This window comes from Penaeus japonicus, unplaced genomic scaffold (assembly GCF_977035675.1).
Source record: "Penaeus japonicus unplaced genomic scaffold, GWHDUDI00000001_assembly GWHDUDI00000004, whole genome shotgun sequence".
Classification (NCBI taxonomy): Eukaryota; Metazoa; Arthropoda; class Malacostraca; order Decapoda; family Penaeidae; genus Penaeus; species Penaeus japonicus.
In genome coordinates this window covers 7,954,673-7,972,172 of record NW_028234406.1, presented here as the reverse complement: position 1 = coordinate 7,972,172, position 17,500 = coordinate 7,954,673, and the positions used below count along the sequence as shown (strand labels likewise).

The 17,500-nt window shown below is 46.4% G+C and overlaps 1 protein-coding gene across 22 annotated transcripts in view; it reads right to left on the bottom strand.

Moving 5' to 3' along the window:
• The window catches only part of rg (A kinase anchor protein rugose), a 1,000,951-nt gene that overhangs the window by 120,814 nt on the left and 862,637 nt on the right, over positions 1-17,500 (bottom strand). Inside the window, exon 40 of one of the 22 annotated variants that reach the window (XM_086535954.1) lies at positions 1,961-2,164. The exons of the other annotated variants lie outside the window; for them this stretch is intronic. Within the exon in view, the coding sequence (XP_086392080.1) occupies positions 1,976-2,164 (189 nt within the window). The 3' untranslated portion in view covers positions 1,961-1,975. Of the gene's footprint in view, positions 1-1,960; positions 2,165-17,500 lie in introns of those variants that run through there. 22 annotated transcript variants of the gene reach the window in all.

The window sequence follows — 17,500 nt, the reverse complement described above, 5'->3', positions numbered from 1 at the left end:
CCGGAGTCTGGCGCCGAGATGAGCTCGGGTTTTCTTGCTAGAAGCGGATAAGTTAACTTGATAACTGAAATATCAACTTGAGTATTATAATTATCATTCTTCTTATCATCTTATTGTCGTTATTATCATTATTATTAGAGGCATCGTAATCAGCATTATCATCAGCACTATACTTATATTCCTGGTATTTCATTTCTGAATTATGTCATCACGGCTCTTATCAGTATTAGCATCTTAAACAGTGCCATTATCATAATTCTTTTCTATGCTATCATTATCAATAATAATGTTATTATCGTATCAGCAGCACCGTCGCTTTAATTATATGTGCATGTGTTGTTTAACTTACACAGGCATGTCATTTAATCATAATCTGCAACTTCGAGAGAAATGATTCCCATCACAAAAGCGCATATTTAGGAACACGCACGCACACACACACACGCACGCACACACTTACACTCACACACACACACACACACACACACACACTTACACACACACACACACACACACACACACACACACACACACACACACACACACACAAGCACACACACACGCACTCAAAACTCCCCTCCTGCCCCACCGGAGTGAGCAAGCTGACGCCTCCACCACACCTACGGCACCCACGACCACCCTTCTCACAGGTCGAAGGCGCCTCGTTGCCAGGGGTTGGGGAAGCTGGCGGGGGTAGTTGTTGGGGGGTAGGGGGGATAGGAGTGCTTTTTTGCAATTAAACCGCTTGTGTATGGATGTGTCTTCACCCCTGCAATAATGCTGACGTCACGGTTATTTGCATACAGGATGTACAAATTTACATATCCTGTTTGTAGGGTCGAGCTGGAGGGGTCCCGCGACCGGCGATCGGAAACGCCACGTCGGGGATAATTGCGCGCTCCAATAATAATAATAATAATAATACCAACAATAAAAAAAATGACGATATCATCTTTCAAGAACATTAAACCAGGGAAATAATTACCTCTAATGACCGAGCAATACCGTCCTCGCCCCGTCTCCTAAACAAGCGGCTGGTTATCATAATCTGTAATTAATCGCTCCGCATTGGCTAATTCTCCCATGCCGACAACACAATTATAATTAAGGCTGCGATGGAGATAAGGCGATAAATAAGAGGTTTAGCGTTGAGAGCCGCGAGCGATGAGTAAGCGAGAGTCCCATTTATTAGCATTATTACAGGCTTTATCGGCGGGGAGTTGCGGATGCCCCTTTTTTGCGGGCGGGCATAAATTGTCGTTGACCAGACTATCCTAAAGCGGGTGACGTACTCCCCCCCCACCTTCCCCTTCCCTGCCTCTGAGTCCCATCCCCTACCTTCTCCCCCCTCCCCCTCTCCTTCCCTTACTCCCTTTCGATTGTTTCCTTTATTTTCTTACCTTTTACTCCTTGGCTCCACTTCGTAAGAACGAGTTCGTCTCAATTTATTCATTTCTAGTTATTGCCTTGCCCCTTTTTTGAGTTATTCATATTCCCTAGGTCCTTTCCTTCACTTTTTTTCCTTCTTCACTCCCTTCTTCCCTTTTTATTAGCATTCAGTATTCGCATCCTTTATCTTAACGTGACGGGAATACTATGTATGTAGATATGAGTAATATACGTTTTTAAGGAGCAAGTACCGATGCAAGCACAAATACACAATTAAACTAAAAAAATATATAAAATCACCAAGACCTCTAAATACTTCAGAGGTACTGAACGGCACGCAGACTTCGGAGATTATGTTACGAATGGCATCAATTCTAACGTTAAAATAAACACGGGACTCGCTATAAAAAGCAGCATTTCCGAGTGTCATATAACAAAGCCTGCTGCGCCCTCGCCTCCCCTCCCACCTCCTGACATACATTGACAATATGTCTAAAACTGTAACTTCGTCTCATAATGGAAAACCAACCATCATAATCCGCGTATAATACGAATTGACGAACTACTGAGCCGTGTATAATCTGATTCAAAGTAAGATACAATCAAAGATAACTCTCCGATTCCAAATGAAAAGATAAACAAGGGAATGAAAGAGGAAAATACCTGACGCGTGATCCCACCAATGCAATGATCGAACATGTCTATTACGAAAGAGAAATAATGTTACATACCAACTCGTCCACAGCGCCAGCCACACACGAACTGCGAGCCTTACCTGAAGAGAAAAGAGACTTTTGTTAGTTTTGTGTCAATACAGAACATTAACACATATGTATGTATGTATATATATAAATATATATATATATGTATATATATGTATATATATATGTATGTATATATATATTATATATATATGTATATATATAATATATATATGTAAATATGATATATAAATATATACATATAATATACATAAATACATACATATATATATATATATATATACATATGCATATATATACATATGTAAAAATATATATATTATATATATAAATATATATTAATATATATACATAAATATATATATATAAGCATATATATAATATACATATATTATATATATATACATAAATAAATATACATATATAAAAACATATATATACATATATATATATATATATATATATATATATATATATATATATATACACACACACACACACATCACACATAAGTATTGTAATATTCTAGGGAAACTATACAATAAAAAAATGGACAAACAGGTATACAAATATACACAATGAACTAATAGTGGCACCCATAAAAGTCTAACTCGCACACCGCCGCCGCCGCAGCCGCCGCCGCCGCCGTCGCCGCCTCGCAGGAAGCGCTTTCCGCCGCCGGAGTCGCGCTTTCGTCAGCCAACCTCGAGCTCTCGCGTGCCGGCTCGCCCTCCTTTGATCGCGGCGCCCTCTGACGTCTCCTCCTTCGCCTTGTCTTGAGATGCCATAATTATGTCCTCCTGAGACCTCATTAATTATCCTTAAGACGACGACGACGCGGGCGGTGACACGCGGCGTCACGTTTCACTGCCGGGTGGAGGGGGAGGGGGTCGAGGAGGAGCAGGAGGGAGGGGGGAGCAGGAGGGGAGTCGAGGAGGAGCAAGAGGGATAGCAGGAGGAAGTCGAGGTGGAGGGAGACGAGGAAGAGGGGGGTGGGGGGGGGCAGAGAGCAGGATTGAACAGGAAGATGGCTTGGGGATGAGGAGGCGGGGGAGGAGGGGGAGGGGGAGGAAGGAAGTGCTGGTTTGGAGGTGGGGTTCTTCTCAACGGTAGTTTTGCCCATATTCCTGCGACCACGTTCCTTCGTGGCAACTGGCTTTACCTGGCTTTTAAGTATGCAAACGGCAGCAACCGGGCACTAATAACGCATGCTCAATGACACCATATTCTAGCGGGCTAACAACCCAATTACAACCTCACCCTTACAACCAGCCCAACACAAGAACACACACACATACCTCTAAATAACTCGCTTGTTAGAGAAAACAAAAACAATCGCTCTAACAACACACTAAAGGTGGTCCCACCAACAACGTAATCGCCCCATCACCACTCTAACAACACGTCCACACGCGTTTCACTCACAACACAATCGCCGAACCGCCGCTAACCCCGCCGGCCGAACCACCTCACGCCGACGACCCCCATCATCACCCCATCAACCTCTCATCACGACCCACTCATAAATAAACATGCTGTCATTAAACCATCACCACCGCGGCTACTTAGGAGCCATCATCTGCCTTCGCTTAAATCATCAATGCACCATCATCTTCATCATCATCCCTTCAAGACACCCGCCACTATCATTAATTCATCATGAAAACCACCATAATTATTATTCAACAACGCAACCAATCCGTCGTCACTATTCCCCCTCCGTCACTGCTCCGCTGACATTGCCGCGTCACGACCACCACCAACTGGACCCCCCCCCACCCCACCCTCATCTCAATCCCGTCCCTCCTCCCGGTGCCACCGCTCGCAACCGCCGCCGCGTCCCACCACAGGCACTTGGCACTACAGCATTTCACGGTAATTTCCCTGCAGGCACGAGCGGCACCAGGCCGGGGAAGGCGGTTGGGGATAGGGTTGGGCATCGGGAATGGAGGTGGAGGGGGAGGGGGAGGGGGAAAGGGAGGGGGAGGGGGAAAGGGAGGGAGAGGTAGAGGGAGGGAGAGGGAGGGGAAAAGGGAGGGGGAGGGAGAGGAGAGGGGAGGATCTTCAAACTTGTACCTGGCAGCTTGGGTCATTACCTTCGCTTTTTGCTGTAAGAGGATCGTGGCAAGAGGGGAAAGGCTTTTAGCGCATTTTTTCAGTCTTGGTGTTGATTTTAAAAAGATCTCAGCCACAAAAAACGGATGTAACGCACGCTCATTTCCGTGTACCTTGGACGTGTACAGTGTACACCGTGTGAATTCATACCGATCCTACACACCGAGAGTGCATGCTACGAAAGTATAAGAAAAAAGGAAGAACAAGTGGAGGTAGAAGACCAAAAAGAGAAGTAAAAAAAAAGAAGACAAAGAAGAAGAAAACGAAAAATAAAAAATAAAAAGGAATTAAAAAAGTTAAATAGAAAACAAGTTTGAGACTGACTCAACGACAAATAATCCACATAAATTACGAACACGAGACACCAATTACACTAAGGAAAGGAAGAGAATAAACAGCCAATATAAAGATCAGAAAAAAACACACACAGCAAGAAGACAGATAGGCGGGTTAGTAGACAGGGGAATGTGGAGACGAGAGGGAGAGGAAGATGGAGAAGGCGGGCCAGACCCTCTCTCTCCCTCTCTCTCTCTCTCTCTCTGTTTTTGCGGCGTCTGTGGGTGGTTGTGGCTAATTGTGATTTATCCAGCCCAGCCCCACTCGCTGGTCTGGGTGACACTCGGACAGAATGTGCAGCTCGTGTCGACTTGTTTCTGGTGTTTATCTTTTATTGGATATCCATCTGTCTTTGGTGGACTCGTGCCGTCTCATCGCGTGGACGGGCTGGTGTCAAGTGGCAAGGCTCTTTTTCTCTTGTTCTTATTTTTTGTTTTCTCTTTATTTTTTTTTCTCTTTCTCCTCCTTATTCTTTTCCTCTAAAGCTTACGGGTCCGTAACACGACAAAATGAAATTGCAATGATCCAAAGATGCAAGGAGAAAGCCGAAGAAAACCACAAGCAGGAAATAAACAATACAGAACTACCCAAAATAAAACGGAGAGGAAAGGAAGAGGAAGAGGAAGAGGAAGAAGATCACGAAGATAGAACGAAGGGTTGAAACAATAAACGATTGACCTTGGAATCGGAAGCGAACAGCGCAAAGCAAGAGGAATCGTGGGAAAACGCGGGACGGGACGCGAGGTGGGGGGGGAGGGGGGGGGCGATAAATCACGCAAAACGGAGCCCCCCCCCCCTTCCATTCGGCTGAAATAAAAACTACAAAGGAAATTAATCAATGAAGGGCCGGCGGAGGAGCATGACATGGGAAAGTGAAAAATGACAAGGCAGCGGCGATTACAGAGAGAAGGGGAAAGGGGAAAGTCCAAGATGCGTGATGATAATGATGATGATGATGATGATTACGAGACGAAAGGGCGAGGGTGAAGAAGGAAAAGGTAAGCGAGCGACGGCTGATGACGGGTGGAGAGAGAGGGATAGAGATAATAGGAATAATCGGGGATCGTGGAAATGGAAGGAATCAGAGAGTGAAGGGGAGAAACAAGGAAAAGGAAATGAGAGCAGAGTAAAAAGCAGTGACAGGAGGGGAGGGGAGGGGAGGGGAGGGGAGGGCACGAGGGAACGGGGAGGGGGGGGAGGTTGGCACTGGCAGCCGGAGAACGTGGCGGTGCCATAACCCAGACACGCTGGTTAAGCCACTAATTGCCCGAACAGTGCTACATTCTCCCTCAACACCACGCCCACTAAACACTGGCTTTATCGCTGCGCATACACACGGGCCCGCTGTTCCTTCCCCCTGCAGATGGGCAACGGATAACGCCGCGTGAGAAGCACTGCCCCAACTCAAGGGAGCTTTCAAAGCCTCATTTGCGACTTGTAAAAAGTTGCCAAGATCGTAGCGGAGGCTGAGGCACCTGGGTGGGCGGAGGCTCCCCCCCCCCCCACATCCCCTCTGATACCTGAGGCTCCTCGGACGGCCGATACAGGGCGAGGGAGAGGAGGGGGGAGGATTCCTGGCTCAGCGGGACTCGAGGAATGTATCTCCACGACTCACGGGAAGGGGTGTCGTGACACTTGGGTGGGCTGGCGTGACATAAACGGTACATTAAGGAAACTTCTGCCGTACTTCACACACTTCCGGCCCGTTCAACCACAGCAGAGGTGGTTCTCTCCCCCTCCCCTCCTCTGGCTTGTCCCTTCCCTTTTCCTTCCTTTCACATCCTCAAATTTATCCTTCCCATTTCTCTTTTCTTACTGCGATATTAGAATCTATTACTATGTCTTAAGATATTTTTTTTTATCAAGAGTTCGTTCTGGAGGCAAGCAGTCAATAATATATGCATCCGCACAGCGACCGCAATTAAACGGACTGACTACGTTGAAATCCGTCACACTCGAGGGAACGCGCGCAAACATACACACTCACAAAAAAATAAAAAAAAGAAACACGTGCACACACTTTAAATACCTGAACGCACGCAAACCCTCACAAACGTGCAGACTTCAATACTATAAAATTAAACAAACGCAAACGCGAACAACATATATAAACACACACACAAAGCCCACAAGCCTCCTCCTCCCCTCCTCCCCTCTCCTCCCGACAAACGCTCCCTGATAAGGAGTGAATGAAGACCTTCCCGAGCTCAAAGTTATCTAACATTCTAAAACAAGATGGCCGTAAAGTGCTCAGGTTAATCAACAATCTTAATTCCCCGAATAATGCCACCTTCAAGTGAGTCTCCGAGGCTGTGTTGACGGCGACAGATGCTATCGGATGGCACTGATGCCCCGATAAATGCTGACGGATGGCACCGTTTCCTACTCGAGTTGGGCGGGGGGAAGGGGGGAGGGGAGGGGAGGGGTGGGGATGGATGACGAAGAGGGTAGGAGGGGGGAAAGGGCAGGGAGGGTGGAGGAGGGAAGTGAGAGCGGGATGGAGGGAGGGAAAGGAACGGGAAGAGAGGAGAGAGGAAAGAGAGGGAACGGGGTGGCAATGGGAGGAGAGAAGAGGAGAGGAGAGGAAGTAAAGGATGGGATGGGATGGAATGACAAGGAGGGAAGGAAAGAGGGAGGGATGGGAAGGAGGAAGGGAGAAATGGGATGGAATGAATTTGGAATGAGATAGAATGGGAGTGGAAGGAAGGGAAGGGTGGGGGAGGAGAGGGTAGAAGAAGATCAGGGAAAGGAGGAAGGGAGAGAGGAGGAGAGAAGAAGGGAAGGAAGTGAAGAAGGATGGGAGACGGTGAAAGAGAGAATAGAAAAAGAGAATGGGGAGTGAAAGAAGGAGAGAGAGAGAGGAAAGAGAGGGCACAGAAGCGGGGCAGAACCACCCACAAGAAGAAGAGATAAACGAGGCAATAGCTGTTGTGAACTTTATTCTACGAAAATGAGTAACGCAACATATACAAAGAAGTGGAAAATATGATACAAGAAAAAGAAAGCGGAAAACGTGGGCGTTGTGGGCGTGACGGCAGCGAAGGCTTATGGGGACAGAAGCTGCGAAGAAGAGAAATGGGCTGTAGGCAAAACGTGAATAAATATGAATGCAGGTGGAAAATGCACACATTATAAGTTAGGAATGTTTATGAAGGGGAGGAAATAACATGGTATGCGGTAGGAAGGAGGAAGAGGGGAGGGGGGAAGAGAAGGGGAATGGAGGAAGACGAGGGGGAGGGGGGGAGGGGGGAAGAGAAGGGGAATGGAGGAAGGCAAGGGGGAGGGGGGGAGGGGGGAGGAGCAGAGGTTGTAGAGAAGGCGGAGAAGGAAGGAGAGGGAGAAATGAAAGAGAAGCAGAAGAGAGGATGATGAAAGCAGGGAGGGAAGTAGAGAGGAGGAAAAGGAGGAAGAGGAGGAAGAACAGGAGGAACAAAAGGAAGAACAAGAGGAAAAGGAAGAATAGGAGAAGAAGAAAATAAAGAAGAAAGAGAAGGGGAATACAAGCAAAAAAAAGAAGAGCAGAAAAGAAAGTCCGCGAAAGAGGACGAGCAGGAGAAGCCCCTGGGGAGAGGAGTGACTGGGGGAGGGGTAGGGGTAGAGGAGGGTAGGGGGAGAGGAGGGTAGGGGTAGAGAGGGAAGGGAGGGAGGGAGGGAGCGCTGGCACCAAGGAGCCGTGCCCCGCCTGCCCTCGGGGTATTTACGGCTCTCCTAAACCCAGTAATGAAGCGAATCACTCCGAGCTTGACTGATCTAATCTGTTAGCTGGGATTCGAACTCTCAGGGTGACACACGCGAACCACTCGGCCCCTTAAGTGCTAACAGAGGGCGCTGCGAAGGAACCAGGAGGGGGAGGGAAGGAGAGTGGTGAGGGGAAGAGGGAGAGAAGCGGTGGGGGAAGAGGGAAGAGGGAAGAGGGGAGAGGGGAAGAGGGGAGAGGGGAAGAGGGAAGAGGGGAGAAGGGGAGAGAGGGGAACAGGCGGGGAGAGGGGAAGGGAGAAGTAAACGATTGATAAGAAGGGAGGAAAGGGTGAAAGGAATAGAAAGTGGTGAAGGGGGCATGAGGGAAAAAAGGGCATTAAACGAATGCGGGGGGGGTAGTAGGTGGTGATAAGATATAAGTGTGGGTGGGCATAGCATAGGGGAAAAAATGAAAAACAAAAAAAAAAAAAACACAAACAAAAAAAAAACAGGGGAACAAAAACAGAGGAACATCAACAGGTAACGGAGGACAAATCTATTCATTCAAGCAATCTATCCATTCTCTTTCTTTCATTTTTTTTTATATCTCTTTCTTTTCTTTCCTATCTCTCTCTCCCTCTCCCCCCCCCCCTTTCTCTCTCCATCACCCCCCTCCCTCCCTGTCGGCTCCGGTTTCGACGATTAGCCCTCGTCTGTCGGCCTCTCGGTTCGGCTTCCGACCAGAGAGAAGAGCAAATTGCAACGAGACAGAGAGCGATACTCGCCCCGGCCTCGAGTTTGTCAGCGGTGTCAGCGCCATCACTCACCGCTGACTGCCCTGACAATCACAACACACGAGCCACATGTTCCCATAGGTCTCCCCTCCCCTCTCCTCCCTCTCTCCCCCTTCCCCCTTCCCCTCCTTCAAGCCCCACTTTTCTTCCAGACTTACGTATCATACATGGAGGTAAGAAGGGAAGGATAGATGGAGGTTAGAGGGCGAGAAGGAAGGTGGAGGGAAGGAACGGGAGGAAGAGGGAAGGAAGAATAAGTGGAGGGAGGGAGAGGACGGAGGAAGGGGCAAGTAGATAGACAGACAGATAAGTGGACAGATACAGAGAGAAGGAATGTATCATTCCCATATGCAAATAGGTTTGGACAATCATAACGATGAACATCACACACACACACACACACACACACACACACACACACACACACACACACACACACACACACACACACAGACAAACACACACTTACTCTCCAAACCAAATTCTTCACAACAAAGCCACGGGACAAGACGGATAAGAAAAAAAAAAGGAAAACAAAGCCTCCCCACCCTCAACAATTCTGTCATTCGGATAATGCTAACGGTGACGTCATAGCCTGATTGCCACAACTTACGACTGACAATCGCCCGAAATAAGTATCGCCCGAGGAACACACCTCAGCGCCAAAGAATCATAAAGGCGACCCATCCCACAGAACGACCTGTCATACCTCAGGCCCGTGACGGAGTGCAGGCAGAGCGCACACAGACACTTATATTACACTTTTCGGAGATAAATATGCACACGCACATGCGAAACCTACTGATGGTTCTTGTCTGTCCTCTCTCTCGCTCTCGCTCTTGCTTGCTCGCTCGCTCTCTTTCTCTCTCTCTCTCTCTCTCTCTCTCTCTCTCTCTCTCTCTCTCTCTCTCGCTCTCTCTTTTTCTATCTCTCTCTTTCAAATTCACGTAATAATTAATCATATCATTATTACGATACCACTATAAAATACATTTGGAACCATTTGGAACCAAAAACCTTTAAAGACGTTTACCAGAGAACAAAAGGAGAGTGGGAGCAGAGGGTACGGGCACACTGAAAAACGTAAATAAGATAATAACAAGAAAATAGCTCTCATAACAACATTACATAAAATAAAAACACCGAACGTGAGGGCATAGCTGTGTGTACTCTAGTTGGTGAGGGGGGAGGGGGATTAAATACAAAGAACAAATTGATAAGTAAATAAATACAACACAATGGGGAGCCTGGATATGTAAATAGCATGCAAAGCACACCATACATCTGGGTTTAAAAATACAAAAGCCAAAATTAGGGAAACAAAAAAAGCGGACCGTGACAATTTAAGTGAGACACGCACTTATATATTAAGTGAGGTGTGAGGAGCCGGGAGGGGAGGGAAGGAAGAGGGAAGAAGGGGGTAGAGGGAGGGAAGGGAGGAGGGGTAGAGGGAGGGAAGGGAGGAGGGGTAGAGGGAGGGAAGGGCGGAGGGGTAGAGGGAGGGAAGGGAGGAGAGGTAGAGGGATGGAAGGGAGGAGGGGTAGAGGGAGAGAAGGGAGGAGGGGTAGAGGGAGGGAAGGGAGGAGGGGTAGAGGGAGGGAAGGGAGGAAGGGTAGAGAGGAAGGGTAGAGGGAGGAAGGGAGGAGAGGTAGAGGGATGAAAGGAGAGGGAGGAGGGGAGGAAGGGGGTATAGGGAGAAAGGGAGAGGGAGGAGGGGTATAGGGATGAAAGAAGAGGGAGGAAGGGAGAGGAGATGTGGGGTTAAGAGAAAGAAGGGGAGTAGAGGGGAGGGGAGGCTTGGGGGTAGACACACAACAAAGTCAATGAAAAGCGAAGCATGGCTGAACGTTAAGAGAATGAGTGTTTAAAACGCGTTGAGGCTGACGTGGATATACAACACTGTCTTAAATGCATTATGGCTTGGCAAGGATATGCAGTTTTCATTCACACACTCAGAGGCTGATCCTCGGAAAGAGTTCATTGATTCTATGTTTGCTTGTGATACTGGGCAAATGAATAGCATAGCTTTCTGATGTTACCCTTTTGTCTGTATGTCGCTGTCAGTCAGTTTGTCTGTTTGTCTGTCTGTCTGTCTGCTTCCTTGCCTGTCTGTCTGTCTGTCTATTTGACTGTTTATTTGTCTTTCGTGTTGCTGATGAAAATATAGCTCTAATAAAGATGACAACAACGATAAAAATCTAAGAGAAACAAAGACAAAATAGAGAGAGGAAGCCATTAACAATATGATGAAAGATGAAACGCAAGGAGAGGAAAAAGACACCCGACAAACCGACAACAAAACTGAGATTAAATATAAGAATAAATAAAAAGGAACAAAATTGACGAAGATAATAAGGAAGAAAAGAATGAAACAGAAAAGCAAGGAGGGAGTGACGGAAAAGGAGAAGAGAAGAAGGAAGACAGAGAAAGAAAAGAAAAGAACTGAAAAGAGTAAAGGCAAAATAACAATAACAAAGAGACACAAATAAAACGAGAAAGAGAAAAAAGGAAACGATACAATAAAATAATAATGAGTGGGAAGAGAAGGAGGAAGAGGAGCAAGAGGAAGAGGAAGAGGAGTGGGAGCCAGAGAGGGCATATGGCACGGGGCATTCTCCGTAGGGTTCACCGGTGGCATACGTGACTGATTACTAGCGCTCCAGCAGGATAGGGTGGGGGGAGAGAAAGGGGAGGGCTAGGGAGGGGGGGGATAGAGTGAGATACAAAGAGTGAGAGGAAGGCACACACACACACACAAAGAAGGAAGAAAACTCCAAAAAATATTAACTTTGTATACTTATCAATTTCGATTGCTAACTAAATCAGAACTCTCTCTCTCTCTCTCTCTCTCTCTCTCTCTCTTTCTCTCTCTCTCTTCCTCTTTTTCGCCTATATAGCACGCAAACACACACACACACACAATATAGCACCGCCTCCCGCCAGACGTCATCATTACCCGCCCCTAATCCCCTCAAAAGGCCCTTCCACCCGGTAACCCGACCCGCTGTTGTGGTAACGCTGCCAGTATGTCATCCCGGGTCATCGACGCCGGGTCAGGTCAGGACAAGGCCGAGTCACACAAGAGTAAACAGATCCCTCGAGGCGGAATGGCGACTAGGAGAGCCAAAGGAAGGATGGGAAACAACGAATAGAGTTAAAAGAAAAAGGGAAATTAAAAGAAAATTAAAAAATGAAAATCAAAATGAAATAAAAAAGAAAATGAAAATAAAATAAAAATATAAACAAAATTAAAATAAAAAGGAAAATACAAATAATATAAAAAAGAAAACCGAAAATAAAAAGATAATCGTGACTTAAAACCTAGCCGTCAAGCGCGGGTTGGTTGTATCGCCAAATAATCCGCTATAAATACTCACAAACCGCAGGAAAACAGATAATTCCCCGACAGGTCTCTCCTCCGCTAAAGCCCGATCTCTTTCAAAACGCGCGTTTCGTAATTCACATTCGCAGAAACGTTCTTCACCTCCACCACCTGAACGCATCGTTTACGAGAAAGCGGAGCGGGACACCAGTCGGCCGGAACGAGGCGAGACGAACGAGCAGAGAAAATGAGAGAAAAAGAGGACAGAATCAACGAAAGTGAGGAGAGGGGAGGAGACAGAAGGTGACAAGAAATTTGACAAACGCCTTCAGGAAGACGTTTCGCACACAGGGGCGAAGAGGGAAACCGAAAGGGCGTGGTTTATGGAGGATTAAGAAGGAAAAGCCACGCCCGTAAGTCACAAGTCAGGGACGAAGGCCGAGATGCTACGCTTCACGCGAACGCCCGCGACGATGCTTGGGGGCGTGAGATGGGGTGGGGGTGGGGTGGGGTGAGATGGGTGGGGGTGGAGTGGGGTGAGGGGTTGAGGAGAAACGCGTGAATGGGTAGATAAAAAAAATGGGGGGAAGAAAGGGGGGAGGGGGTAAAGAGTCATACAGCGATAGGGGGAGGGGATTATACAGAGGGAGGGATGGAGGGTGAGAAGGGAGGAAGGGATGGAGGAAGGGAGAGAGAGAGGAAGAGAGAGAGAGAGAGAGAGAGAGAGAGAGAGAGAGAGAGAGAGAGAGAGAGAGAGAGAGAGAGAGAGAGAGAGAGAGAGAGAGAGAGAGAGAGAGAGAGGGAGAGGGAGAAAGAGAGAGGGGGAGGGAGGGGGAGGGGGAGGGGGAGGGGGAGGGGGAGGGAGAGAGAGAAAGAGAGAGAGCGAGAGAGAGAGAGAAAACAGAGAGAGAGAGAGAGAGGGAAAAAAAAACAGAGAGAGAGAGAGAGAGAGGGAAAAAACAGAGAGAGAGAGAGAGAGTGGGGGGGGGGGGGGGGAAGAAAGAAAAAAAAGAAAAAAACAGAGAGAGAGAGGGAAAAAAAACAGACAGCATATGAGTGAACGGGAGAAAGACAGAGTAAAAGCAAAGGAGAAAAATAATAAAAGAGGCGCGAGGGTCCTGATGACAGGCGAGGTTGAACAGATCGCTCAAAGACACCCTCCCCTCTCCCCCATCTCCCCTTCCTCCTCCAACCCCCTTCCCGTCCCTCCCCTCTCCCCCCTCTCCGCTGATGACCTTCCTAATGTACTACAGGACGCGCCAAGGGAGTTGAGGCTTAAAAAGAAGTAGAAAAAGAAGAAGAAAAAAGAAGAAGAAGAAGAAGAAGAAAGAAGAAGAGGAGGAGGAGGAGGAAGAAGAAGAAGAAGAGGCAAAGAAGGAAGAAGGAGGAGGAGAAAAAGAAGGAGAAGAAAAAAGGAGAGGGAGAAGAAGAAGAAGAAGCAAAATATCAAGAAATGGGAGAAGAAGAAGGAAAAGGAGAAGGATAAGAAGAAAAAGAAAAAGAAGAAGAAGAAGGAGGAGAGGGAGGAAGAGAGGAAGAAGAAGAAGAAGTAGTAGAAGGTGGAAGAAGAATAAGCAAAGGAAAAACATAAGAAAAAGAAGGAGGAGGAAAAGGAGAAGAAAAAGGAAAAAAGATAGAAAAAGAGAGAGAGAGAGATAGAGTGTGGGAGATGATAAGGAGCAGAGAAATTTCGAGCACTTACAAAAGCTCTTAACATACTCGCTCGTGTTTATAGGAGGGAGGGAGGGGGGCGTAGGGTGTTTGTGTGGGGAGGGAGGAAGGGGGGCGTAGGGTGATTGTGTGGGGAGGGGGGAGGGGGAGGGGGAGAGGGTATTTGTGTGTGGAGGGGAGAGGGGGAGGGGACATTTGTGAGGGGGAGGAGGAGAGGGGGAGAAGGGGTAGTGAAGTAAACTTGTGAGTAATACGAAATTTCGAGAATAAATTCTGAATAACTCTTAAATACCGGTTTCACTACATGGTTAGTTTAGACGCGAGAATGGAGGGGGGGGGGGGGAGTTAAGAAGGAGAGGAGGGTGAGGAAGGGGAGGATGGTGAGGGAGGGGAGGAGAGTAAGGGAAGGGAGGAGGCCAAGGGCGGGGAGGAGGATGGGAGTAGGTGAGGGAGGGTACAGGAGATGGAGGAGGGGAGGCAGGGGTAGGTGAGGGGAGGGGGTAGGATAAGAAAGGTAGGTGGAGTAGGAGGCAAGGAGATAGGGGTAGGGGCTAGGGGCTAGGGGTAGGGGAAAGGGGGAAAGAGGGAGAGACGACACACTGATGGTTTTATTGGCAGTGAGAAAGCCCTTCCACAGCTGGCATTGTCTCGCGGAAGAAGAAAAATCACGACACTTTGCGAAGACGTTACTGCCAGATAAAAGCGAGAAAACATCGCTTTCATTTGCTCGCTCTCCTTCTCCTTCTCCTTCCCCTATTCCCCCCCCCCCCTCTCTCTCTCCCTTTCTCTTCATTCTCCTCTCTTTTCTCTCCCTACCTGCTTTCTCTCCTCTTCTCCCAACCTTCCTTCCCTTCCATTCTTCCACCTTTTCCTCTTTTTCTCCTTCTTCCTCCCCCCCCCCTCCCCCCCTCTCTCTCTCTCTCTCTCTCTCTCTCTCTCTCTCTCTCTCTCTCTCTCTCTCTCGTAGCTCACCGTGATAAAAAGGAAGTGTTTATACAATACACAGATAAAATACAGAAGCGTTACAAATGGGGACACATCACACACACACACACACACACACACACACACACACATACACACGCACACACACAAACCAGCAATCCTACTAACTCCCGTATAATCTTTCTCCCTCTTCACGACAAGCAATTTCCTTTACAAGAAGCGAACATACACGAACTATGACGTCCGCATATTTTTGAGGACTCGAAAGCACACCTCCGCCGAATTTTGAAACCACGTCGGAGACAAAGTTCACAGTATTTAAGGGAATTTATATATATATATGTGTGTGTGTGTGTGTGTGTGTGTGTGTGTGTGTGTGTGTGTGTGTGTGTGTGTGTGTTTATTTATCTAACTTATCAATAAAACAAAAAAAATCATCAAATACAATTTTAAAAATCAATATCTATAAAAGAATTGTTTACAAAAGTAAACGAAAAACATCAAAAAATACAAAAAACAAAGCAAAACAACAACAAAAACACCGCACCGCAAAAAAATCAGCGGCAGTTATTCGGATAATGATTGAAAATGGCGGTCGTTAAGAGACAGATATGACCCATAATCAGGTGATTACATCTCACGTATCCGCGCCGATCATCCCCCCAGCAGGAGCCCTTGCAACATGTTCACATTGCAAAGTAAAAAAAAAAAAAAAAAAAGAGGCGAGGGAGAGAGATACAAAGTTACAGAAAAAAGTCCAGCGCGCCAATAAAACAAAATTTCCCACGACCGCTAACAACACGTAAACACCAAATTAATTCGGTCTACGACACCGATTACCGCTGCGCCCCGGCCAGACCATCCCTTGAGGTGGGGTGGGATGGGGGGGGGGGTAATTCGCGGTAGTTTGGCAGGAACAATAGAGACGCCACCCGGGGGGGGGACGGGAGGGGAGGTGGAGGGGGGGGGAGCGCGGACCCCCGGGGTGTTGCGGCCGATCAAGGCATGTGCAACGCGCTTCTGACTCTCCCTCGCATGCTTAATTCACCCTTATCCCCCTCTGACAATAAGGGCTAGTTTCGTTACCCCCGCACCAAGGAAGTAATTAAACCTGCAAATTATATAATCATGATTAGAAAATACCACGGGGGAAGACCCATGTGTATTGCGCCTGCAATTGCAACGTGGCAATGTCTGACCTCTTTAATCATCATTAAACTATTTAATACACATCGTAAACCCGCACACACAGCTTGCCGAAAACCGATTTGATAAACGATAAATAAATAATGCAAACAGAACGCCCTTAGTTATCTTTCCCCGAAGTCAAAGTAAGAACAATCGACAATGAAAAGAACACAATGAAAAAAGGAAAAAGAGAAAAATAAGAAAAAAAAAATCAATCACAAATACAAACAATGCACTTCCAAAGACTCGAAAGGAGAACAAAAGGCCACACGGGAATGATCGACGAAATTCAAATTAATAAAATCCAAAACAGAAATAGAGGAAAAGAAGAAGAAAGAAAACTCAAAACCTAATTTTCACCTGTCCTCTTCCACGAAAAGAGAGAAGAAATTAGAAAAAGAAAAAAAATATATACGAAGGAGACGGCGCGATTAATAATAACAATAATGATGATAATGATAATGATAATAAGAATAATAATAGGATTACGAATAAGAATAAGAATAGGAATAAGAATGAGAATGATGATGATGATAATAGGAAGAAGGAGAAAGATAAAATACACTGCACCCATCCACCCTTTCTCAAAAAATCCCTCACCCGTCACCGCCCGCCCACCCGCCCACCCGCCCGTACGCCCGGCGGCACACCAAGCCAGGGCCCGTATCGCCGGTGCGGATCAGACCCCCCGCCGTCGCCTATATCAACAGGGCTATAATCTACATGCAATATCAGCCTGAGTATCATCAACATGCTCCACACATCAAGGAATACGTATATCAACTCGAGGGTGACAGAAAGGGAACAAGTTTTATTACATTTTTTTCACCACTTTTTTTATCACAATTGCTGTGTCATTTTATCTGTGTGTCACTGTTGCTGTTATTTAGTATCCATGCTGATGATAATTCTTCGACTCGATCCTAAAATATATGACTCAATAGCTATCTTCCCTGAATAAGAAAATAATAAAAAAAATAAAAAAATAGCGATAATAAATACGATGTCAAGATGTGGCACCACAAAAGTAACGTCAATATTTACGAGCATGAATGAAAGTAATTGAGGGCGATAAAATTGGCAATAATATAAACACTGGAAAGATAAGGGTGATATAAACATAAGACAATATAACAATAAGAATAGCAACTACAATTATAATAAGAAGTTACAATTCTAATGATCATTTGAATAACATGATCATATAAATAGTAGTACATCCACCATCACTACTATTACTACTACTACTATTAATGATGATGATAATAACAATAATAATAATAACAATAATAACAGCAACAAGAAATATAACAATAAGAATAACAATGAAAATAATAAAT